We start from the raw sequence: 26,911 nt of genomic DNA on the forward strand, positions 1-26,911 counted from the left end.
CATTTATCAGGACTTTAGTCCCTGCCCACCTGGTGAGCAGCATGTCCCCTCATTGGAATCTAAGAAGGAGCTAGTGTATACTGAAACCAGATTTGATGCTTAGAAAATCCTTGAGCTGTTAAAAGGCACACCTGTGTTGTTTGGCAGCTGAGTTGAATCTCAAGTAAAGAATTTCTGCAAATCTCTGGTTCAGTCGGCTAAACTGGTTTCACTCCCAGTGAACAAGTGTGGGGTGGGGGAATCCTCTATTTTTCCTTAACAACCATAATAATGCCAAATAATTAACTTCCAATGTTAAGTCTCAGCAGCTTAGTTCTCAAATGTGGAAAGGCTCAGAATATATTTCAGGCCATTTAATGTCTTTATGTCAAATTTATTATAAATTAGTACTATTCATATCAGAAAAGAAACAATGCTTATTTTTTTTTGGAAAGGCCAAGTTAATGTTAATTAAGACGTTATTTTGAATAATTTGGAGAAGTAACTTTCTAACTGTATTCACTTTTGAATTGAAATTAAGAATGGTTTGTTATGAATAGTTACATAAAAAGTTCAGTAAACTGAATCCTAAAAAAATTAAGGAAGCATTTAGCGGTTGAAAGGTACTCTGTAAACGGGTTTTCAGATTAACTGCAAAGGTTATTTGGGACTCTAGAATCTTAAAGTGAAATAGGTAATTTATCCATTACTTCCTTTAAAAAGACTCTCTTCAATCTGTCTTCCTTTTTTGGACATTCTTATGTTAGATGACGTGGTTTCTTCTGACTAAACTGGTTTTGAAAAGCTTAAGATAGATATAAGACATTTCTAAGTAAATACTTGATTCTCTACATAATATTCTTTAGGTGTTAAGGAAAGTTAATATTTTTCATCCTTCGGTCAGGTTCTTGTGGGCTCTAAGAAGTCACTCTCCATAGATAATACGCAGTACATGCCAGCGGAGAGAAGTCTGGGGCTGTGAAACCTCACAGAACAGACAAAGGATAAAAGTAAAAGAAAATTAGTCAAGTCCACAGGCATAACGACCCTAGTCTGTTTCAGCTGGCAAAGGAACTAATAGAGCTGCCACACGGTTCATAATTTATGGGTTGTTTGTGGTATTTTCAACCCTTTTAAGTTGAAGCTGTGTGTTATGATCTCTATAGTAAAAGAGTATTTCTTTTTTCAAAGTTTTCAACCAAGAAAGGAATATTCTTTTTCTCTATAACACAAATCATCTGGTTTGCTAAATTGACTGTTTATATACATGAATTTCAACTGGTCAGAGCTGTGATGTCCAACCTGACTGTGCATTACGAGTTTTGGAAAAATCACTACCAGAGGCACCCCCAGAGATTCTGGATTAAACGGTCTGGTGATGCAGCAGAGTCTTCCTTGGAGGTCCAAGTTAGAATGTAGAATTTGTTTCCTCCGAAAGCTATATTGCAATGATAGGTTTGTGGATATTTTAAGTACAGTTCGCAAAACTACATTATCTTTTAAATAAATCTGTGGGGGCTAGTCTGAAACACCAAATTATTCTTCACAGTTGTTTTTGTAAAACCATGTACCTTTAGTTCCAAATGATGGCATTCATAACCAATTTATTGATAAGTTAGGATCTGCATGAGTCTTTAAGGTCACAATACTAGACTTATTGTGTGTCAAAAGTAAGTCAGGGTCTTGCAAAAAAAGAATCAACAATTTTAGTGAGAAACTACCACAAGGAAATCACAAGCAAACAAAGACACTCAAACAAGGCCAGGAAATAAAGTACAAAACCAACATCTGTGCACATTTTAACTTTTGGAAAGTCCATAGGGAATGTTTTGAATTATGACTTCTTGTGTTGTCTGAACAGTAAATTGGATTAAAAGAAAGCGGATCATTCAGAAAGAAATACGACATAGAAATAATGGTGTAAATATGCTGGAGAGTAAGAAACCAGACAATAAAATCATTTTAAAATGGCAAATCACACAAAAGAATAGAAGACACCTTGTTGTCAATACTCAAAGGTGACTGAGGAGGTTAGGTATGTGCTTCCCAAATTATTTTAAAGCTGGATCCCCAGTAAACCCAACATGACAGCAGGACAAGCTGGGACCCAGAGGAGCATAGTAATGGAATCAAGTCTGCATTCCACCAGGTGAACTGTCTTCACCAGTATTCCCATTCACACAAGCCGTGAAACGGTCAAACGCACACACACACACACACACACACACACACACACACACACACACACTTCCCAAGATACCCTGCAGGGCCCAAAAGTAGGACTTAACTTGTGTTTTCTCAGTGCAAATCATGGCAGTTGCATGGATGTTAAAGAGAGATTTGGACTCAACAGAAACAAAAACTTGCTCAAAGGCTGTCAGTTCAGTCGCTCAGTCGTGTCCGACTCTTTGCAACCCCATGAATCACAGCACGCTAGGCCTCCCTGTCCATCACCAACTCCCGGAGTTCACCCAAACTCATGTCCATCGACCCGGTGATGCCATCCAGCCATCTCATCCTCTGTCGTCCCCTTCTCCTCCTGCCCCCAATCCCTCCCAGTATCAGAGTTTTTTCCAATGAGTCAACTCTTCGCATGAGGTGGCCAAAGTATTGGAGTTTCAGCTTTAGCATCGGTCCTTCCAAAGAACACCCAGGACTGATCTCCTTTACCTTGCCATGCGCTAAAACCTGAAGTTCTGAAGGTTAGAGCATGAACTGAATATTATCTCTAGAAATAAGATGATCGTGTTGAGTGTGGAGTGTGTCCATACAATCTCCAATGATCCTCCCAAATCTGTTCGGATGTTTCTATAATTCAACCCTCTCTCTTCTCCAGAGACAGCAAATCACTTCTAATTTCATTTTATATTCGTTTATTATTTTTTTTATGACAAAGGGGAATTGAGAAATTCTTCACAATGAACCAAAGTGTCCCTGCATAAACATTGTGAAACAGGGTTGTTATTGTTCAGTCACTTAGTCGTGTCTGACTCTCTGTGACCCCATGAACTGCAGCATGCCAGGCTTCCCTGTCCTTCATTATCTCCCTAAGTTTGCTCAAACTCATGTCCATTAAGTCAGTGATGCCATCCAACCATTTCATCCTGTCACCCCCTTCTCTTCTTGCCCTCACTCTTTCCCAGCATCAGGGTCTTTTCCAATGAGTCAGCTCTTAGAATCAGGTGGCCTAAGTATTGGAGCTTCAAATTCAGCACCAGTCCTTCCAATGAATATTCAGGGTTGATTTCCTTCAAGAAACAGGGTTAGCAGCTAGCTTTATTATAGGACAGATTTAGAGGTTCATTCCAAGAACTTTGGACTTCCCAAGTGGCTCAGTGGTACAGAATCTGCCTGCCAATGCAGGAGACACAGGTAGAATCCCTATTTCAGGAAGATTCCATGGAGGAGGGAATGCAACCCACTCCAGTATTCCTGCCTGGAAAATCCCATGGACAGAGGAAACTGGCTGGCCTACAATCCATGGGATTGCAAAGAGTTGGACACAAAAGCGCACTCTCGCACCAAGAACTTTAAAGGGACAAATAATAAAGCCAGTCTTTGTTCTCTCATCTTTGCCCAAATGTGTGACCTCTGGAGCCAAAAGTACACCCTGATCTTTAAGTTTACTTTCAGACAGCAATGAAGGAATGAGTTTATCCCTCAGTTAGATGCTAAAGGTGGAGCTGGTAAAAAAAAAAAAAAAGTAAAACAAGATGCAGAGAAGCTGATACAGACCATTGTAGAAGAGACTCATAAACGGGAGCTGGAAAGAACCCAGAGGAAAATGTCTTAAATGCATGTCCTGCGTGTAGTGCATTGGTATCAGCAGTCCAGCGTTGTGACTGGAACAGTCACGATCAGGACCATAAAGGAGGTCCCCTTGCAGCCTGGGCTCTGCACAGACCGCTGTCCTGAATTGAGGCCTGTGTCACCCACCTCCTTGCAGTGACCTTCCGCATGCCGCCGGGCCGAAAGGAACTGCAGAAGTTCAGGGCAAGGCTGACTTCGAGCCCAGAGCTGCAGTGATCGCTCCTTGACAAGCTGAACTGGGTCACCCAAAAGAGCGTGGCACGAAAACCTTTAGAGTTCAGCGGGCCAAGGGCTGCGTTAGCAGGCCGTGTCCTTTCCGGGCACACAAAAGCCTTTTTTTTTTTTTTTTTTTCCTGCTCTGCTTTTACAAGATACTCTGAACGCCAAGCTATTGCCAATGGGTAGGGCCGGGGAGGGGAAAGAGGGTGGATGCAGCAGGTCGTCCACATTCGGCTGCCAATTTGTTCAATAGGAGAGCCCCTCTCCACGGTGCCTCAGCCCCGAGATGGCGAGCAGGGAGTGGAGCCGCAGGGACGCACAGGGTCGCGTTGGGCCAGCAGGCTGGAGGGGAACCCAGGTAGCAGCTCCGCGCGAGCCGTTTCTGCTCCCCCAGGGCGCGTCCCGGGTCCGCGCGCGCCCCTAGCGCCGGAGCCGCGGGTGGGCGGGGCGACGGGGGCGGAGCCGCGGGGCCGGGCGCGCGGTGGTCGCTGTGCGGCCGCCAAGTGGGGAGTGCGAGAGCGAGCGCCGCGGCAGCGGGCGGCATGGCGAGCACGGCGTCGGAGATCATTGCCTTCATGGTCTCCATCTCCGGCTGGGTGCTGGTGTCCTCCACGCTGCCCACCGACTACTGGAAGGTGTCCACCATCGACGGCACGGTCATCACCACCGCTACCTATTGGGCCAACCTGTGGAAGACGTGCGTCACGGACTCCACGGGCGTCTCCAACTGCAAGGACTTTCCTTCCATGCTGGCGCTGGACGGTCTGCATCCCCTACCCCCCCAGGCCCCGACCCTCGCTCTCTCCCCTCCTCCGCCCGTGGCTGGGCTCCCGCTGAGCTGAGCCTCAAGACCCCCGGCGGGACCCTCCACCCTCTCCGCCGCCCGCCCAGGACTCCTTCCCAAGCCCGGCCGCTCTTTCCCTCTCGGTCCCTGGAGGAGCCGGGGAAGAGTCCCCGGAGCCCGTGGCCCGCCTTCCCCGGACGTCTGTCCCGAGGGGGCGCCTGTCTGAGCCCGGATCCCCGAGGCGGGAGAAAGGGGACGCGCAGAACCGACCTGGGTGGGGTGGGTTCCTCTGAGGCGACTGGGATGGAGGGAAGCAGGTCTGCTGTCCTAGGAGTTGAGGACTGAGTTATGGGACCCCCCACTATCTTGAGAACTGTTGGGGCAGAGAGTCACGGAGAGGGGGCTTGCCCTCTCCAGCCAGCACTCCCCAGAAGGGCTGGATTCTGATTTAAACGGACTCGTCAAAGCGAAATCTGCTTGTTCTGAACTCCTTGTAGCCATTTCATTCGTGGTTTTAAGTGGGCTGGGGGAAAGGAAACATATTGCAGGGGCACCCCTCCTCCAAACACACACACACACAAAACCACTGCTGCTGCTAAGTCGCTTCAGTCGTGTCCAACTGTGCGACCCCATAGATGGCAGTCCACCAGGCTCCCCCTTCCCTGGGATTCTCCAGGCAAGAACACTGGAGTGGGTTGCCATTTCTTTCTCCAATAAACCGCTAGGTATCTACAAATGAATCTGCTGGGCTTTAACTCTTGCTGTAAGTTTTAGGGAAATAAATAGTTCTTGCTTGTGCTGCAGAGAGTAGCTGAATCCTGGCCACCCAGAATCTTGTGCGGGGAAACTGACAAGTTCTCTGTGGCTCTCCTAAGTCCACATCTGCTGCCGGTTGTTCATGAGACTGTTTTCTAGGTTGTTCTTGTTAGCTGGGCTGTATAAGGTATTGTATTAGAGCAACAGGTGTTCACAAAGAAAACTGGCTATTTTTAGTTTCAAGAGGAATGGTACCTGTCCACACAGTGACACTGATTGCTCAAGTTCTAGGCTCCTTTCTCCCAGGATTTCACAGCACTTCGTTCCTGGCAGAAACTTTAAGACAGTCATTTACATGAGTTCTCGATTTGAGGTGTTTTCTTTTTCTTTTATTACAGCACAGCAAGTTTTTGTTTGTGTAGCTGAGTAAATAACAGACAAAATTTAATTCCCCTGAGATGGTGCTTGCCACGAAAAGCAAACTCTTGCTCAATGGAGGTATTTGGTGGAAACCCCGCGGAAAGGAATAGGTATCTGGTTTTAGATGGGTGACACCTGGGTCTGCCATCCTGGTGTGTAAAATAAGTAGCTGGGATGCCATTGATGGTCTGGAATGACTGTTGAATTTCCTGTGCCCTGCAGAGCACACATCCAGATAGATGTTTGAACAGGCAGGCTCCTTTCTGTGGTTTCCATTTAGGAATATGGATTGACAGTTGTTCTAAACACGTTCGTTCTTCTCTTTTAACTCTCTTGTCACTGAGAGGCTGCCAGGCAGGTGCACTTCCTTCTATGGGACAGTTGGGGGACAGAGGCCGCAATCGAGAAATAAATACTTCATGAAAATGATTGGGTGTAGAATAGTGAAGCCCTCACCCCATGTGTCTGAGGTGAGAATAGACATCATGGTCAAGATCTGGGGGCATGGGAACTTCGCTGGTGGTCCGTGAGCTAAGACTCTGAGCTCCCGATGCAGGGTGCCCGGGTTTGATCTCTGGTCAGGGAACTAGAACCCCCCTGTTGCAACTAAGACCTAGGGCAGCCAAATAAGGGATTCCCACGTGACTCAGTGGTAAAGAATCTGCTTGCCAATGCAGGACAAGCAAGAGACATGGGTTAAATCCATGGGTCGGGAAGATCCCCTGGAGGAGGAAATGGCAACCCACTCCAGTATTCTTGCTGGTAAAAATCCCCCGTACAGAGGAGCTTGGCAGGCTACAGTCCCTGAGGTCGCAAAGAGTCGGACATGACTGAGCCACTGAACACACATACAGGCACATATACAAATAAATAAATAAATATTTTTTTAGAAAGATTTGGGGGCCAGAGGAGTAGTGAGGAGGAAGAAGAGCATAGCTTTCAGCCATCCAGCTCTAAAGAAGAGGCATGACATTTGTATACAACTCAGCTCACAAAATGGCCTTCCACGTGTGCTCTTGTGTCTAGAAAATGACTTTACAAAACATAAATGACTTCACCGCTTGTTCTGCCTTGTTTTCAAGTTAATAACATAGCTTTCCAAGTCGGTACCTATGGAAATAACTCTTTAACGACTGCATGAGTACTGTTAAATAAACTGGTTTATTCACTGACTTAGCCACTGTTGGACGTTGGGTAAAGCCTTCCTAGGTTTTCACTGTCTTTAGTGCTTTATTGAAAACCTTTCTGTTTGCTTCTTGGTGCATATGTATGTTTCTGTAGTGTAAATACTGAGAAATAGTATTGTCAGAGCAGTCGAATATTCATTTTATTAGTCAGTTTATACTGCCACATTAATTCCACCTAGCATATGAGAATACCTGTTTCTCTCCACATTCTCACCACTAAGTTTCTCATCCAGTTTAATGGGCAGCAACCTATCATGTTATGCTTTTAGTTGGCATTTCCCTGATTACCGTGATTTTGACCATCTTATCATGTACTTAAAGACCACTTTTTTTCCTTTTATGAGTCGCTTGTCTGTATCTTATGCCTGTGGTTCGGTTGTTTCCTCTTGGTTTAAATGATTAGTTTTTGGTTTTTTTTTTAGATTCTAGATATCAGTCTTTGATTTGTTAGATATGTTTCAGTCTCAGCCCATTGCTTGTCTTTTAAATGTGGGTGTCTTTTCTCATACAAAACATTGAAATATATCCTATAATCCCGTGTATCCATCTCATGGTGCTGGTTCAGCTTCTTGTGGCTTAAGAGGGCATCACCTATCCCAAAGTAATCATTTACTTTTCATTATCTCCCAGAATAATATTTGAAGGGGGGAGTTCAACCACACAGCTACATTTTTCCCTGTAGAGATGTCAGTTCCCACCACTTACAAGTGGAACTTCCTGGAGCAAGCCCCTTTGCTTGTTGACGCTCTGCAGTATATTTTCGGGGTAGCTACATGTGCTGGATGCTGGCCCTCAGTCAGGTCCTGCCCACAGCATGGTGTACTTGGACTTCTTGATATTGCATTTGAAGTGGAGGGAGAAAGCTGCATTAGCAGGGGGTGTGGTGGCCCCAGCCCTGAGTAAGCCAATCCTCCCCTTAACCTAAACAGAAAAATCCAAGAGACAGAGAAGGCTTAGAGTTCTCCCTGTCTCATCTTAGGTGGAAGAACGTGTCTCTTGGACACAGAGGATGGGGTCATTATTCTGAATTTCCTGTATGAGGTCAAAGCTCTGATTCCTCATTGTCAAGAGGTATTATTGTTATCCCAGTTTTCCCTATAAGGAAAAAGCTAAATGTACAGATTGAATGTAATGCCATGTTAAGATTCCAACTCTAATGTCTGCCGAGAATCAATCTTAGTGTTAGAGACAGGAAGCTTTGATGTGTTTCTTACTACTCTCTAGACACTTAGTTCATATTATTCCCCCTGTGAAGTAAGTGCTGTTCTCCCTGGGTTTTACAGATGCAAAAACAGTCTTGGAGAGATTAGGGAATGTAGTCAAGGATACACAGCAGGTAAAGAGAGGAACCGGAGCTGAAATTCAGAGTTCGTATTTGCCCCTCATACCATCCTTCTCGCAAAGGATCTGCTAAAAGCACACGAAGCTACTAGCGGAAGAAAAGCAGGTTCTTTTTTTTTTTCCCTTTTCTTCCTGCAATCAACAACTAGCAAGAGTGCTGCTAGGAGATTGTCTCCACCAAGTGGGTATTTTTATTTCTGCTAGTTGGAAATGGAAAATAAGGTGCGTGTGGAAAACATTTAACTTTTAAGGGACACCTTGAAGGTTTCCTCCAATGGAATTCATTAAAGTCATGGTATTTTACTAATTGAAAAGCTCACGGTTGAACGAGCTGGTGATTTCTGTTTATTGCTAACCCATATTCCTTTCAAAGCACCACTTGAACTACAGGTGGGAAGCATTTTAAGCTAGGCTTTAGGGGTTTTTTTTTTCAGTTTATGCCATCTATTTTTGTTAGTGGGAATGTTTGTCATTTTTTCCAAGGAAGTTAACTATAAATTATACTTCAGAGAACTTCTGAGCAAATATGTTCATGCCTCAGCACTTTAATGTGTTAATTAGCTATTAACGGTGTCAGTAAATTAGACCTGTCAAAAATAATAGCCTCCTTGACTAGGTTTTTACCACCACTTCACTTGAGGGTGTTACTTATAAATTTTGACCTCCAGAACTGTTAAAAGGCAAGGTTGTAGAAGTCTGCTTTGCAAAAGATAAACTCTGAAAGAATTTGTGGGAAGTCACCCAAGGCTTGAGTCTGTGGTTGTTTTAAAAACCGGTAGCTGCTAATTTACAGACCTCAAGCCTACCAACAATTGGCTTCCATTTGAGGCTGGCAGTGGAGTTTATCCCAGGAACTCCAGACCCTGCAGTGCCTTCTTTTGTGCGTGTGCTGTGTCTGCTTAATCACTCAGTCATGTCCGACTCTGCGACCTCATGGCTCTACTGTCCATGGGATTTTTCAAGCAAGAATACTGGAGTGAATTACCATGCCCATCTCCAGGGGATCTTCCCCACCCAGGGATCGAACCCCCATCTCCAACATTGTGGGTGGATTCTTTACCGTCTGAGCCACCAGGGAAACCCATTATGCATGTAATGAGTTAGCAACTTATTGCTACTGTTCTCATGGTAGGCAGAGTTACCTTTCCCTCCACATCAGCATTCTGGTTGGTTCTGATGAAGGACTGACATCATCAGAACCTGCTCTCTCTCTGTCTCTCCTCTTGTGCCAAGAGGGCAGAGCCAGTCCTTCTGCAGGTATCAGAGCTGAGACAGGAGAACCGAGTGAGAAACTCAGAAAAAAAATAGTATAAGTAATAGTTAAAGTTTAAAGCCTACTCTTATTTTCCCCAGTCATATTAAGGGTTGAATGCACCAGCCTGGGATTCTGACCACTGTGTACCATCTGGGAAAATGCATTCCACATTCTAAGTGATCAGATTGTAGACTTAACCATTTGCATGGCTTGTGTGTTTTCTGTACATAAAGTCTGAGATTACTAAGGTAAATGCAAATTATGGTGGATGATAAGGTTTTCTAGAATAGTTTTTTTTTTTTTTTTTAATAACATTATAATAGAGGTTATGGGCTTCCCAGGTGGCACTAGTGGTAAAGAATCAGCTTGGCAGTACAGGAGATGCAAGAGACATGGGTTCAGTCCCTGGGTCGGGAAGATCCTCTGGAGAAGGGAATGGCAACGCATTCCAGTATCCTTGCCTGGAGAATCCCATGGACAGAGGAGCCTGGTGGGCTGCAGTCCATGGGGTCACAAAGAGCTGGACACGACAGAGCGACTATTAGTACTACTAAGTCACACATGCACTTTCTAGTCTGTTTAGGATTGCAGTAAGAATCAGCTAAAACATCTCAAAACCATAGGTTGAAACAAATGTCAAAAAATTATTGAAAACACATTGTCCCAGTAGCTCTGGTGGTAAGTGATGAGCCAGTTGCAGTTTCTCTGGAGGACTCTCTTTAACCTTGCAAGGGGGAGGGAGGTGGGAGGGGGTTCAGGATGGGGAACACATGTACAGCCGTGGCGGATTCATGTCAATGTATGGCAAAACCACTACAATATTGTAAACTAATTAGCCTCCAATTAAAATAAATTTATATCTGAAAAAAAAACCTTGCAAGGAACTAAGGGCTTCCTCCCCCTGTGCTTCTCCTGCTGCCTGGGTTCTGGCTGGGGGTCTTGAGGATTGCAGTTTAAAATGGAGCTGAGTTAGCATTCCGCAGCAAACACACAGATCGCCCTTGCAGCACTACTGTTGCTACCAAAATAAGCCTCCCTTATTCTGTTTTGCTAAAAATAAGTTTCTTTTACTGTTTTTTTTTGTTTTTGACAGCCTGACCATCAGTAAAATTGTTTTCTGTCTGGAAACAGTTCATACTATAAAATGGAAGATCGTTGTCCTTGCTTTCTGCATTTGTGGTGGTGTTCAGTTGCTAAGTCAGGTCCGACTATTTGCAACCCCATGGCTTGCAGCGTGCCAGGCTCCTCTGTCCTCCACTGTCTCCCAGTATTTGCTGAAACTCATGTCCATTGAGTTAGTGATGCCTTCTAACCATCTCATCCTCTGTCGTCTCCTCCTTCTTTTCCTGCCTTTAATCTTTCCCAGCATCAGAATCTTTTCCAATCTTTTCCAACGAGTCAGCTCTTCGCATCAGGTGGCCAAAGCTTCAGTTTCAGCAACAGTCCTTCCAGTGAATATTCAGGACTGATTTTAGGCTTGACTGTGGTTTGCATTTGTAGAGGCCTAAATTTGTTCAATTAATTAGAACATCTTCTGGGTACTCTTCAAAATGGATCCTGGGGTTAGGAATAAAACTTAAAATTTTATTTTTTGACCAAGAAACATGGCCTGGAGGCCACCTTGCAGCATTATTCCCTGAATATATGATTGTTGTAGCCTTAGAATTATTACTTATGTGATTATCATAGCCTTTGCCTGAATACAGTAGGAAATGACTTGGTTTATCTTGGCACTTATGAGTTTTTTCAAATTAAAAAGTTCAATTCCAAATGTAAACCTGATAGATATTATGTTCATTTGTTCAACAAATATTTACTTACATTGGTGTGTCATCACTATTTCAGAATATACCACTGTTTCAGGCTGAAATGTACATAATGACATTTTTAAAATGTATTCATGTATATCCTATTAATTTAAAATTTGTTAATGTCTGGACAAAAGCCAGTCTGAAGTTTACCATCATCCTGGCTAATAAGAAAATGAGTGGTGCAGGAGGAATGTTCAAAGAAACCAACAGAGCAAGCTTTTAGGATACTTGGAAAGTATCCATTTGTATGCAGTTAATTTCATAATTATAAAATATTCTTCTAGGAACTAACCAATGCTTATTTAAACCCAGTGTTATTGTATGTGCCCTGAAAATGTTTTAAAAGGTCATAAAAATACATCTTGATTTAGATTCCTCATGGTTCATGATGATATTTCAGTTGGTCTCATTTATAATCTTTCACCAATATTAGAAGATGTGACTCTTTGGGAGCTCTGCTCATTTATAACGTTTTCAATGTCAAAATAACTAAAACATCTGTTTTAAAGGTCTGATGTGCAAAGGAATAAGAGGGTTGAGAGAGTGGCAGATGAGGTGTCTCAGGGTGAAAGGCAGTGTCATGTGGATTTTGTAGTCAGATCTGGATGGAATTCATTCCAGCCTCTTACTCACTCATCCCTGGCATATCATGTAGCTTTTGTGTGTCTCAGTTTCCTCATCTGTGACTGTGGGAAAGCTCAGAGATGTAGCCTGAGGATCCTGCATGTGCCAGACTGAAAAGTGTGCCATAGGGATTAACTTTCTTTCCATTCTTGCTTGTTTTAACATGTGTTTTAACCATTTTTCAGTCTTTTTTTTTTTTTTTTCAGAAAACAGAAAGTCATTCAGGAGGACAGTGTAAAATGTGCTTCTCCCTGGACAGCCACATGTTTTATGCTAATGTAAATGCCCTACTCTAATTGCAGGTTACATCCAGGCGTGTAGAGGACTTATGATTGCCGCTGTCAGCCTGGGCTTTTTCGGTTCCATATTCGCCCTGATTGGCATGAAATGTACCAAAGTCGGAGGCTCAGATAAAGCCAAAGCTAAAATTGCGTGTTTGGCTGGGATTGTATTCATACTGTCAGGTAAATAGTAACTTTCTTCCAAACAAGGTGCTTCGGGATGTTAATGAAACACCAGGAGTCATAGTACTTTCCTTCTGATGCTCTTTAGGGCTGTGCTCAATGACTGGGTGTTCCCTGTATGCAAACAAAATCACAACAGAATTCTTTGATCCCCTCTTCGTGGAGCAAAAGTAAGTACTCTTCTTAAGTCTGTATGCTTGTGGCTTACAGGAAATGGATTTAAAATCATCTTCTAAATTAAGGTACCTAAATTTCCTCTATGGCTTATGAAAGTGGGACATACCGATAGAGGCTATTTGATGACTTCCTTTAAGAGCAAACAGTGTATGTGCTACATTGGCAAAAGATGCACTGAATCACTGCGTTAGTGTTACAAATGTCTTGTAACATACTTGTCTGTAAATAGCTCAAGGCTTAGGATTTAGAACGCTAAAGCTCATCTACTATCCATTGTAAAACTGAAGTCAAATAGGGGAAAAGTGAAAGAGAGGTGTAAGACGGGGAGGAAAGAAGGAGAAAGTGTGATAACCGAAAATTAAGAGCTTGCCTTGATTGCTGTCCATCCACAATGATACTTGCCAGATTTTAGGCTATGGGCCAGTTTCCATCGCAGACATTGAGATAAAAACGAGACTGTGGTTCTGAAGATTAGAAATGATTAAATGATAGTGAATAAAGTATTATTTTTCATTTTTAATCAGCCTTTTCCATTTGTTCTGTTGACTATGGCCTTAACAAGTTTTACCTAATAAACCTTTGTAAAGAAACTGTACATGATGCAGGGTCTTTAAAAAAATGCTCGACACCCAGATGTGACCAGTTTGAGCTGCGGGTGAATGCTTTGGCACTTACAGACCAGTTCTCTTGTTGCTGTTGGTTTTTAACTGTGGGCTGTTGCTTTTTATAGTTTCCCTAGGCTTATTTCTTTGCTTTGGAAAAAACCCAAGGAATACCAAATTAGAAATCATAATACATCAAACAGTTTGTCTTCCGTGAGAATATTCCCATAGATTCCTGTAGAAAACTGCTCGTGTGTGCATGTGTACTGCTATCAACCAGGCTGGGGATTTTCTTTCAGTCTTCAGATAAAAGACTATAGAATTTTAAAAGAGTAATTACTAAAATGTCTGATCAGGATCCATTACTTTTTTCTGGTGGATTTTGGAATCTTTAGGAAATGATTTTTCTAGTAGTGTCTCTTGTGTAGTTCATGCATAAATAGTAAATGCTTATATAATGAAATATAATGAAAATAATAGGTAACACATGTTATGCCCCTACCATTGACCAAGCAGAGCATTGCAGACATTATTTTATTTTTATTTTACTCTTACAATAGCTTCTAGTAGAAGAGAAGGAGACAAAAATTAGGAAAACCAATTAGCTGAAAATTGGCTATCAACACAAAGTAAACTGATTCCGTAGGTCTTAAAGTATTTAATTTCTGAAGTGAGATTTTGATTTTGGCATATTCTAGGGGAGAGGACTTCCCAAGCTAGCATTTCCTGGAATTTAGTAATCGGTGCCTCTGATGTAGTTTGTGCATGAACTTGGAGAGGAATATGTTGGAGAATTGCTGCCAAAGGCAGGGCCAGCCCTAGGGGGACTGGGGTGAAGGCACCCCTCCAGGGGTGTTCTGATTATTTCTTTGGTGTCTTCATTGATGTTCATGAGAGTAAGTTCCTTGAGATCAGAAAACACGCTTGGTTAAGTGGAATTCTGATCTGCACAGCTAGTCCTCTTGAGACTAGTAGAAAGGCCTTCTGTTATCTCAGCAGACTGAGGAAGCCTCTGCAGAGATGGAGACAGAAGGTCGGCTCATCCTCCTCTCCCATCTGTATCATGCATTCATCTTCCTAGAGCAGCATGTCTCCCTGCAGTCCTAGGTGGCACAGCTGGGCACAGGGATGTGTGTGTTTAGCAGTGAGGAGCAGGTGTTTGCCACATGCTCTAGTTTACATTTCTGGTGACTTAATTCATGGCCTAATATATGGACTATCTTGGAAAATGTCTTGTGCACTTGAGACGAAAGTTTATGCTGTTTTTGGTTGGTGTTCTCTATATATGTCTGTTAGATCTCATTAATTTATTGTGTTAAGTCCTCTGTTTCCCTATCTTCTGGCTGGTTGGTCTGTTCATTACTGTGAGTGAGATATTGAAATCTCCAACTATTATAATAGAACTGTTTATTCTTTTTTTCCATTCTGCCAGTTTTTGTTTCATAGGTACTTTGTCATTATGTGCATAAATGTTTATGGTTGTTATATCTGTCTCTTGCTGTATTAAATCTTTCATTAATATAAAAAATAAATTTCTGGTGAGCAAATACCTGCCCTAAGATGCATTGAAAAACAGTTCGGGCCGCAGAACCTGATTTTGTTGCTGTTGTTTTTCTTAAGGTTTCTTTACCATGTAAACTGAATCTTTGTGGATTTCCAAGACTTGCCTTGTTTGCTTACGTTAGACACACAAGGCTAAGCTCATCCACAGAGTTCCCACCACATTCCTACTATGTGCAGGAAACTCAGGAGGTGCTTTATTGATGAGGGAACAAAATGAGTGGCTTCTGATGTATCATTGGGATGAAGATTGTAGCAGTTGCACCGCAAACAGCATCAGGCTTTGTATTCAGTGGCTGATTATTTCCGAAACCCTTTCTTTCCCACAACTTATCTGGGAAGATTTTTCTTCCTGCCTATAATCATTTGATTGCAATTGCAATCTTTAAAGAGTTTCACCTGGCTCTGGTTGTGTTCTGCCATTTCCCCATTTTTCCCCCCTTTTGTTTTGCTTCCTTGCTTTTATTCAAGTTGTGATTATGTTTTATGGCTCTAGGATGGACTCCTGCAAAGCCTTGAAAACTGTTTCTCAATGCTTCCCTTTGGGCTGTTTCAAACCAACTTCCTCCTTTTTATTAAAGCAAAATCTACCAAATTAAAACAAAATCTATCCTCCTGAAAGCTCATGGTCATAAGCACCCCTTAGTATGAGTCACCCTATCATTTTGTTGAAATATACATTATTCTCACCATCCGTTGTCCAAACCAATATCTTCCTGAGTGTCTTGCTTTGTTTTTTTCTTAAATAGACGGTTCCAAAGAATTGATTGGCATAAAGAAACTTCTTTTCAAATCATGCAAAGTTAAGAGTATTAAACCAATTTCCTTAATTGAGAAAACAGAACATCTGATCTTAGATTTATTCTCTTTCAGTCAGTGAGATTTATCATTGACATTTTGGCTCAGATATTCATGGTTTGGGTCTTATCATACTCAAGCCTTTTTAATTTCAGAGTTTTTGAAACCACGCAGTTATTTACCTTTAGCATGCTTCATTCCTGGAATACAGTTAGTTTCTACTTTAGTATCTAAGTTTTACTAAGGTAAAATCTTTTCACTGTTGTGGTTATTTAGTAGTTTAGAAATAACAGCTGTCTGCTTCCTGGTAAATTCTCTCATTCCTGTTATCTATCAAGGTAAATGCACAGCAGACAATTCAAGAAGTATGTTTCTAGATTAGACACATTTTCCCGGGTGAACTTGAAAGGACAGTCAATCTCACTAGGTGGCCTTGCCAAGATATTTAACTTCTCTGTCCTTATTATAATTTAATGAATTATAGATGTTTGTTTACTTAAGCGTGTTCCAATCATAAGGTTATTTGGAGAATGAATTAATGCTGGTAAGAGGTTCATAGAGTGTCAGGTAAGGGATTCCATAGCAGTGCCAAGTGTTAAGAACAAACCAGAATTTGACTGTTAAATATTAAGAAGGATTCACTTTGTTCTGTGGTAGAACTGACCACTTGAGATCATCAGAATTGCTCTGATGCCTTTTTCATGCTGGCAGAACTTAATATACTTAGAAATCAAACGTTTGGCAACTGTGTTTTGTTTTCACTGACCAGTATACGAAGCCACGATTTCTTCCAGTTTGCCATGCTTCCTGGTGACTCAGCTTTTACCACCACCACCCCTTTCCCTCTCCTTTTCACATCCCGGCCCACCTCTGTGTATCCTGCAGGAATTGCATTCTGGGTGAGGTGCCCACCAGGGTGCTCCCTTTGCTCCTGGTGCTTCTGTTACAATCCCACTGGGCAGTGGCACTTGCCTGTTGGTCCATCTTCCAAACGAGACCAGGAGTATCTTGAAGCGAAGACCACATCTTGCTGATTTGGGCATCTCTTGTAACTGGTCCACACTCTATGATGTTTACAGCAAGGATGATTAGTAAGCAGTGGTGTATAGCTGTCTGTCTGTCTGCATCTCTCTTAGGGTGGAAAGACTGAGCATGCTTGGGGAGATTTGGTTAAAAGGATAGGGGAGGGGAGACCTCAAGAATGAGGACCCTGGATCCAGGCTGCCTAGGAGAGAACCCCAGCTCTGCCATCTTTAGTGGTGTAGCCTTGAAGAAATTACTTGTGCTTTCTTGTGTCCTGTGTTCCTCATCTATAAAATAGGAAGAATGAGAACTACGAATTTATCATGAGGATTAAATGACATGGTACATTTCAGCTGTGTAGACTGGTGCCTAGAGTAGGCACTCAGTGAACACTATTCTTTTAAATGGGACTGACCCTTAAGCAGAGTCTATTACGTAGCAGTTCATTTATTTTACATTTCCTAAATTTGAGAATTCTCCACAAAGTTTCCATATGCAAGTAGATGCTTATTTAAATTATCCCTTTCTACTCTAGCCATGGTTTGGGAGGTGCCTGCCACTATTTCGTGGCTCTTTGGGAAGCCCTGGGTAGGAAATCTTGTGGTGTCTTGCAGATCACTGAGTAAGCTGTTAACTAACATGAATTGCATAAGGGAGAGGAGAATGCAGCAGCCTTGGGAGATACATGGATTGGTGGGCACTAAACAGCCTGCTTCCAGTACCTGGGACCCCAAAAGAATGCGGGGTATTTGGGGGAAAGGTGTGCTTGTAGATAATGCCTGTAGAATGCGTGTTCACATAAAATCCATCCATGCGGTGATACAGAGCTTGGATTATATAAGTGTTAGTTGCTCAGTCATGTCCAACTCTTTGCGACCCCATGAACTGGGGCTTGCCAGGCTTTTCTGTCCATGGAATTCTCCAGGCAAGAGTAGTGGAGTGGATTGCCATTTCCTCCTCCAAGGATTATATAAGCCTTTGAGTTAAGTTTCTTTTTGATGGTAATGTTTAAAAGATCAGTATACCAATTAAGTTCAATTTTTAAAAGTTAGCATTGATAATATATGGATGTACTTCCTAAACTTGGAACTTTTAAAACATATTTAGTTGTTTTAAGGTAACAGCAATGTTTTGGCTACTACCACCCTTGATTAACATAAGGAGTAGGGCAGTATGTTTGGAAAAAAGTCCATCCTTGAGGTCAAAAGACTTGGCTTCTAGCTCTGCAACCTCTAGCAAGCTCTCTTTTCTCTGGGGATCTTAAAAGGATGAGGTTTTTCTTTTGTTAAACAGTTTTTGTTTTGTTTACGGGAGGAGCGGCAGTTTCTTTTTTCAAGTCCAGCAAGCCCTGATTTTAATTACTACCCTCACCTCTTTTTGTGCTGGGTGAAAAGGCCGCCGGAGGGAATTCTGGAAAAAAATTCCATACCCTAGAGCCACTGAGAAGGCAATGAGCCGGGGAGAGAGGGAAAACTCCCATCTTTCTGAAATGACAAGCCCAAAACATTGCACTGATTGTATCTTTTCATATTGATCCCATCTTTTCCTTAGCTAAGGAGAAAAGGGAGAAAGAGTGATGGCTAAGAGCTCAAGATTGGCTTATGGTATCCTTTGCTATGCAAAAGCTTTTAATTAAGCCCCATTTGTTTATTTTTGTTTTTATTTTATTACTCTGGGGGGTGGGTCAAAAAGGTTGAGATTAACTGATTCACACAACTTTATAAAGCAACTAGGTGTGTTAGTAGCTCAGTCTCTGTGACCTCGTGGACTGTAGCTCAGCAGGCTCTTAAAGCAACTATACTCCAATAAACATTAATTTAAAAAAAAAAAAGAGCTCGAGGATTGGAATCAGTTATGGGTTTTAAATCCTGGTTCTACTATTTACCTAGCTGAGGTATGGGGAGGCAAATAATTTAAACTCACTCAGGTTCAGTTTTCTCTGATGGTAGGAAGAACTGTCTCTTAGAATTGAAGATCAAATATGATAATACATTCCAAAATACTTAACACAAAAACAAAATCCTGGTACAGTGATCTGACGGTAGCTGCTGTTATGGTGGACTCTTACTTGGACCACAACTATACAGATTTGGGAGAACATGTAATGTTTACTTTGCAAACACATGTTCTTCTGCTTCTGTTGTTAGGCTTCATTGTCCTTTAATTATTTAATGTCTGACCATCGCCTCTAGACTGTAAGGTCCTTGAGAACAGCGCTGTGTTCTCTCATTCACCCCGAAACACATGATTTGAACAATATCTAGCTTGTACTTCTCTGATGGTGTCATCTACCATCAGAGGTAGGTGACAGGGTAGGTGGGATACATGCGCTCCCTGTAGATGGCAGATCAAACGATGACAGGGCTTTGGGTGCAAGAAAGACAGAGATAAGAGGTGTTCCTCAATCTGTTCCATAAGGATTACTGTGCATGTTACTAGGCTAAAATAGGAGGTGAGTATGAAATGCATCAGAATTTAGACCACTGAGTGTGGTTCTAGCCCAGGCTCTCTCGTTAGGAAATGAACAGTAGCCTGGAGTCGTAGCACAGCCAGGTGAATAAGAGTTAACTTCATCTAGTAATTCAAGGTATATTTTAATGCCTTAGATCATTGTGGTTCTTTTTTGGGAAAATTCTGGTCATTAATCTGTGCTTTACTTTCTCTCTATAGAAAGAAAAATGTTCCCTATTGCTTGTTTACTAGATTCACAATTATATACATGAATTCAGGTCATAAGGCTGCTTTTATGAGTCCTTTCCATTGAACAGAATATGTGAGAGATAATCGAAGAACAAGGTTCTGATCTGTAAAACAGAGATCAGTCCTCAGCCTGTCCATCCTGCATTTGTCTGGTGCTAAGCAGACTGGTAGCCTTTCTGAATAATGAAGAAGTTTTGGCGATTGTAACAGCTCAATAAAGAGTGGGAAAGCTGGTCTAGGGCCAGGAAGATGTTAACAGAAGACAGACCTGCAGTAGATCATCTGAAATTTGGATAATCTCCTGAGGCCCTGAAGTCAGCTTTTCAGTGTTACCAAAAGTGAAGAAAGATTTCCAGGCAGAGATGGAGCTTCCCAATGAATGTCAGAGGAGGCATGGCCTGGAACAAACCTGAATGGATGTTACGTGGCTCACCCTCAGTCCTGTCTTTTAATAACACTTCTGTTTTTGCCAGATCATGCACACTGATGGGTGTGAATTCAAGCCACTGTTGAATAAGTCTGCTGTACATGTCTTTCAACAGAAGGAAGAAGAAAAAGTCTCTAAGAGAGAGAACCACGTCCCAGAATCCCTTGCATCCAATTGTTAGAAGCTATTGGTATAGATGTGGAGTCTCTTTAAGACTTTAGCTTTAAAATGGTTCTATTTATTAAATATTTGACTCTGACAGAATTCATAAAAAGCTCAAAAGGAAATGATACTGTCCTTGGAATAGAGTCCATATTTAGTGACTTCAAGAAAATCTAAAAATATGTTTAAAAACAGGACTAAATGAACCAGTTCCATGGCCACGGATTGAACCTGTACCCCCTGCAATGGAAGGTCAGAATCCTAACCACTGGACCTCCAGGGAATTCCCAAACCAGTTTTTAATATAAGCCACACTGGTGACTCTTAAATCCCTTCAGAAAGTTTCAGTTTGCTTAAATGAATATAAAGTCATAGTTCCCAACATCTGAGCTGTGTGGGTAGTTATCTTCTGATTTCTCCCCAGTTGTATGCTCTTTTTAAATGAATTCACAGTGGTGAGCTGATTTGAGTTCTACCAACCTATGCCCTAATGGACCACTATCAATTATTAGAGACTTATTTTTAACCATGGTCCTGGCACTGGCATCCTGTTTTAGAAAGCTAAATGTTTTAAGAAAAATCTCAGACTGTTTTTTCCAGGAGTATTTACACTGAAAGTTAATATACTAACGCATCGTTTCAGGAGAGAAGACAGCCTAAGCTCTAAGGAGAAAAATAAAGAAAAATAGAAAGTATTGTTAAATTGTAATCCTATAATAATGTCCTCCATGTCGAAATGTTCAGTGTGCTCATCCTTTAGTTGTCTTTGCAGTAATAGCATGACAGTGGATGGACTGGATGCCAGCTTACTGTAGAAACTGCAGGTATTTTAAAGAGGTCCATTGACCGGTACCTACGACTTGGCAGGCCCTCTACTCGTTTTATTTGTATAATGTCATCCAAACATTGTACAAGAAGGGCCTATTGTGGGAATCCAGGATATCCTTTGTAGATGTATAACGTGACATTTAATGAAGGTATCTTTTATAAAACTACAGGTTAACACTCTTGATTTGGCCAGTTCTTTTCACCTGTACACTTCACTGTCCAGTCCTCTTTCAAGCTGGTTTCTGTGCACACTGAAGGCTTTTTCCCCATTTACACTGACCTTCTGTTTCTGCCACTGCCTCGGATTGGAACAGTTCGAGAAGTTTCTCGGTTCCCAGAGCCTAATCAGTACTTTAGTGCAGGATGAGGTGCTTATAGCTCTTCCTTTAGCTCTCACCTTGATTCCCCAGGTAAAGCAATGCGAGAGTGAAAAAGAAGGGATCACGAGGCAGTGTGTATCATGTAACAATGGCAACCCACTCTAGTACTCTTGCCTGGAGAATCCCATGGACAGAGGAGCCTGGCTGGCTACAGTCCATGGGGTCACAAAGAGTCAAACACCACTAAAGCGACTTAGCCTGCATGCACACACCAAGTTGTAGTGTGTATTATATAATTCACCTCTTCCCAGTTGCAGATGGAAGCTGTGAAATTAATGTTAAAGTCAGATCTGGAAATGGGCAAGGAGACCACCAGGCCCTTGTCTTGTGTAAAGGCTGCTTCCTGCTCCCACTGGCTGGTGGCCAGAGCCACACTGTCACACCACCACCGCTGCCTGCCCCTGCCCAGATGGGAGTTCAGACATAGTGACACAGCATGCTGATAAGGACGAGACAAAGCTCAGGACAAGCACAGGCCACGCATGCCAGATGCTGTCCACAGTGTGGGGAGGCCTTGATACCTAAGCCAGACCCGGCACCAGGTCCAGGGGAGATAGCCTGACCTTGACCCCAACTTTCCCCTCCTACTCTTGACTCTTCCTTTCGTTCTCAGCCCCTCTGGATTCTGTATGATCAAAACAGACCCTTCCCCCTCTGACTTAACACTGAAAAGCACCATTAGGTAGGGAATGTCATCCATTTATTTCACCTTGTGATAGAGGTCTGTGAGTTAAAAGTCCTAGAATCACTTATTTAAAAAAAAAAACAAACCTGATTCTTCAGGAAAAGGACAGGCAGACATGAGACCACCATAACCCCTAAGATTTTGTTATACTTGTCTCATTCTATATTTGTATCTCCAAAACATACATATATATATCTCCCCTGAACGGATATCCTCCAGTCCTCCACTGTGACTTCCTTTGTTGTTCTCGGTGGTGGTGTTTGTACCTTTGAATGGTGACCTCTCCAGGGCAAGGGCTGTCTTACTTACCTTTGCATCTCTTCTAGTAATCAATGGTGTACTATGGCCTGCCATCAGGGAGAGGCTTCATAGCAGGCTGTCACTAAATGATACTTTTGTATTCATCTCTCCCTGGACTGTAGTGATAAGCACAATGAGGCTGTATCTATCGTGGACACTGTAGAGGAAGAAAAACGATTTTTTCCTCTACTTTCCTAGGTTCTCTGCTGGGAAGAAAGATTAATAAGAGAAAACTGGAGTTTATTTATATGTGCATTGCCCCTACACAAGAGAGTACCTAGTGGCGTGTAATTCAAAGGGTGGCTAGAACTTGGGCTTATATGGCATCTTAACAAAAGAACAGTACATCTGTAGAGAAGTGACAAGACAAAGGAAAAGGACTTTGAGCTTCTAGAGACACGGATTGTGGGAAGGCACGTGAGGAGGGACAATCCTAAAGGAAATCAGTCCTGAATATTCATTGGAAGGACTGATGTTGAAGCTGAAACTCCAATACTTTGGCCACCTGATGTGAAGAACTGACTCATTGGAAAAGACCCTGAGGCTAACAAAGATTGAAGGCAGGAGAAGGGGACAACAGAGGATGAGATGGTTGGATGAAATCACCAACTTGATGGACATGAGTTTGAGCAAGCTGCGGGAGTTGGTGATGGACAGGGAAGCCTAGCATGTTGCAGTCCATGGGGTCACAAAGAGTCAGTCACAATTGAGTGACTCACCTGAATGTGAGGAGGGAACTAATGAAAGATGCAAATTAGTGAAATTTGTTAATGTAGATTGCTTCGGTGCCACTTGTGGGCTAAGCAGGGTGTTCAGTGTGTCTGAGAATTAACTTCTTCCTGGTAGTGAGGGGATAGGGGACAATTTTACACGTTTATGCCCTGCTTTTAGGCAAACAGGGAGAAGGCAGAGAGCTTTCCTGTTTCTTCTCAGTTGCTTTTGGCTCCTTGTGCCAAAGTGGCATAGTTGGGGTGGCATGTTCTGTCACCCTTTGGCACCTTGCACATGACTGCACACAGCAGATGCTTAACCACTTACTGAGTTGAACTAAAATAAAAGCAGAGGCAACTTTCCTTTTTCCAACTAAAGCCTACCTAAATAATTTACCCTGCACAACAAGATAAATAGATGGAAACATCTGGCCTTCAGGCAGAGCCCAGAGGCAATATCCTGGCAGAGCCAGGAGGCCTCACCTTGAGTCCATGGCTTCTGCTTTACCCAAAGGCATGCCGATGCCTTCAGCTTCCTTTCGGGATGTTGGGAAGATACAGTTGAGTGAAGACTGTAAAAACACTTTGAGAAAAGTATAAAGCATTCTTTACAGATACTGTTGCTTCCTGTATAAGCTCCCATAGCAAGTGTATTATGAGCATTTAGTAAGTGTTGACTAGTAGTGTTAAATGCTGTTTACTCCCCAAATCAGTAAGCTTTAACACTTGTGTGGTACTCTTCACAGGTATGAGTTAGGAGCTGCTCTGTTTATTGGATGGGCAGGAGCCTCACTCTGCCTAATTGGTGGTGTCATATTTTGCTTTTCAATATCTGACAACAACAAAGCACCCAGGTATGAAAAGAGACAAAAATGGCCTGTTAAAAAGTAAAATACTATTCTAAATTGTTATATGTGGGATAAATTAAAGGTAGTTCTTATGATTCTTAGAAACTTCAAACACCCAGAATTGGGAAAGGTTAAGAATATATAGTAAATATAACATTTAACATGGTAAATATACTGAATAGAATAGAATATAGATAATTATAATTTAAAAAGCAGAGCTTGTGTTGATATAGGACCGAAACCAACACAATATCGTAAAGCAATTATCCTTCAATTAAAAAAAATTTTTTTTGATGAAGCAACAAAAAAAAGCAGTTTGACATTCTTATGTTCCAAAGCTATCGCTGTAAGTAGAAATCTTGTCTAACTTTAGGGGCATATTCTTCACTTTGACCTTATAATTTTCACATAGGTGGAAATTGCTGATTAAGGTCATCACAGTCTCCAAGATTCCAGGAAGATAAGTTTTATGTAAGTTTTGAAGGAGAATAACTGAACAAACTAAGAATCCATGAGTTTCTTCGGAGATTCTCTTAGTCACACTAGCTGTTCTGAAATGACACTGAACGATTTCTTGGGCTGAGAAGGGAAGAGAGCTAAACATAATCAGGGAAAGACAACTTAGCTGTGACAGAAACTGGGGGATGTGGTTTCTTCCTATTTTTGTTTGTCCTATGTGTAAAAGACCATCTGCCAAACTTTTGCCTTTCAGAATGGGATACACGTACAATGGGGCCACATCTGTCATGTCTTCTCGGACAAAGTATCACGGCAGAGAAGGAGATCTTAAAACCCCAAACCCTTCAAAACAGTTTGACAAAAACGCATACGTCTAAAAAGAGAGCTGCCTTCAAGCTGTGTTGAGTTTGTTCTAAACGTGAACTGTTCACAAAATGATGCCATCAAGGCCCTCCTATAATTAACCCTCAAACTATTTTTAAAATATGAATTTGAAGAATTTGTTGATTCTTGGATGTAAATGTTCTTCTATAGTTACATACTAATCACTTCCTGTTGTGGCTTTCTATTAAAAAAAAATAAACAGGCTATTTACAAGATTTGTATATATCTTATACATCTGTGTTTAATACCAAAGATTCCAGCAGTGTTCATAATGTAGCCTTCTTAATCACCCAGACCTTGCAGTATCCGTCCCCATTTTTTATGTGTTTTTTCCTTCATATATTAAACAGTGTATTGAGGAGTCATGACTTGTAAAACAGTTTGGGGATGATCTGAGACTATTCCTCAGATGTCTGGGTGGAATGGACATATGCTGGCTGGGTAGAGCTGATTTCTAGCTGCTGACACCTGTCCGTCACCACTGTGCTTCTCAACGGCTGCTCCAGGAAGGGCCCATGGGGCCAAGATGCGACAGCCCACTACCCGGCCGGTCCTCCTTAAATACCTCCTCCTCCGGTATAGAGAGCAGATCTGGATGCACTGGTCATGGCCGACTCTGAGGCTGACAGAGGAGGGCCTGGAGCCGCACGGTCCCTGCCTCACGCAGGAACAATGGACCGAGTTCCTGAGGACCTGTGTCGCTCAGGCTGTGTGTGGGGAACCAACTGGCAATGGAGAGACAGCATTTTTTTCAAGATGTGTAAGTTCCTCCAGGGATCTCTGACCAGAGACAACGTTTCATTTCTCAAGCCAGCCCTTTCATCTCATATCCACAGGGCAATAGTTAACCTCAGCCTGTGTGTGCCCGTCGCTGCTCTGAACACTCTGTGTGCCCTCGCTCACTGCAGCCTCACAGCCACCCTCTGAGGTAAGTACTGTAGGACCCTGAACTGGCAGAGGATGAAATGAAAGCAGAGAAGCTGAAGTGACTTGCCACAGCAAGCGACAAAACCTCAAGGACTTTGAACCGAGGCAGTCTAGGGTGAAGTATATACAGTCTCAGGCTGTGGCTACGAATCATTTAGCCATGTCATCTGTGACTCAGGTCCCTGACAATACCAGTCCCAGCATGGGTGACCGTGACATCTTCCTCAAGCCTGAAGGACTTAAAAGGAAAAATCACATTGTTTGGAGGTGCTCACTGAAAAGAAAATGGATGAGTTTATACAGTAAACTTTTTTTTTTTACAGACCATGATAATACTTAATTACCTTTTCCGGGGATACAAATGAACTGAAAACCACTGAGGGAAGCTGGGTGCTATAAGCAATGTGGGCACAGGATTTGGTGAATGTGTGTTTAAAACAAATTTTTAAATTCTTAGAGCTGTACTGGTGAAGAAAATATTTTGACTGTATTGAACTTTCACAGCTTCTGAAGAATTTAGGGCGAGAAGGGGTCAAAGTAACAGAAAAACTGTCAAGAGCCAGAAACATTAGCCACGTGTCCGTGACAGGAAATATAAGGCGATGGTCCAAAGGAAAATGGGCAATTCTAGTCCACCCTAACATGACAGGACTAAACAGAAGATCAGCTTTTGCGACACAGACTCATAAAGACTTGTTTTACTTAGCAGACGGTCGTCGTCTTTCCCCAGTCCTTGCCGTTTAGGAATAAAGACCTGGCATACCCAGGGCTTGGGAGTTGAGGCCCGGTTTAAAGCCTGCTTTTGTCATTTTTCTAGTCATATGGCTTTTGGCAAGTTATTGTATAGCTTAGTTTCTCACATCTTTAAGAAGAAGATTAAAGTAATATGTCTCAAAGTTGTTCTCATCAAATGAACTAATAACATACATTAAAACAGAACAAGGAGCTCAACAGATCTAAGTGGGTAAGTGAGTGAACACAGGAGCCCACGTGCCTTCCTGGGCATCGTTGTAGGTTGCTTATCTGTGTCTTCTACAGTGAAGATTTGATTCGGGGTTTATTTGAGCTTTTAGAAACTTACATTTAAAGCAGGTATATTTGCATTAAATGGCCTTAGTGGGAAGTTTTTGAAAAAGTAAGTGGCCCAGAAGTAAAAAGGACCCTGGTGGGGCAGAAACAGATAAAAGAGAAATTGCTCTCTTAGATCACCATGTTACATGGCATAGCTACCAGGCAAGCTTAAATCCTTGAATGAGATGACTTTAACTTGAAATCAGCTCTAATAACTCAG

The 26,911-nt window shown here is 42.3% G+C and overlaps 1 protein-coding gene across 2 annotated transcripts in view; it reads left to right on the plus strand.

The window, feature by feature from the left end:
- Positions 1 to 26,401, plus strand: part of CLDN10 (claudin 10) — a 106,361-nt gene extending 79,960 nt beyond the window's left edge. The window contains exons 1-5 of one of the 2 annotated variants that reach the window (XM_027557833.1): positions 4,467 to 4,770; positions 12,489 to 12,650; positions 12,739 to 12,820; positions 23,749 to 23,856; positions 24,563 to 26,401. In XM_027557833.1, the coding sequence (XP_027413634.1) occupies positions 4,551 to 4,770; positions 12,489 to 12,650; positions 12,739 to 12,820; positions 23,749 to 23,856; positions 24,563 to 24,686 (696 nt within the window). In that variant the 5' untranslated portion in view covers positions 4,467 to 4,550 and the 3' untranslated portion in view covers positions 24,687 to 26,401. Of the gene's footprint in view, positions 1 to 4,466; positions 4,771 to 12,488; positions 12,651 to 12,738; positions 12,821 to 23,748; positions 23,857 to 24,562 lie in introns of those variants that run through there. The other variant, XM_027557834.1, reaches the window with a different exon arrangement.
- Positions 26,402 to 26,911: the final 510 nt, after the last annotated feature.

The sequence above is a fragment of the Bos indicus x Bos taurus genome, chromosome 12 (genome assembly GCF_003369695.1).
Source record: "Bos indicus x Bos taurus breed Angus x Brahman F1 hybrid chromosome 12, Bos_hybrid_MaternalHap_v2.0, whole genome shotgun sequence".
Taxonomy (NCBI): domain Eukaryota; kingdom Metazoa; phylum Chordata; class Mammalia; order Artiodactyla; family Bovidae; genus Bos; species Bos indicus x Bos taurus.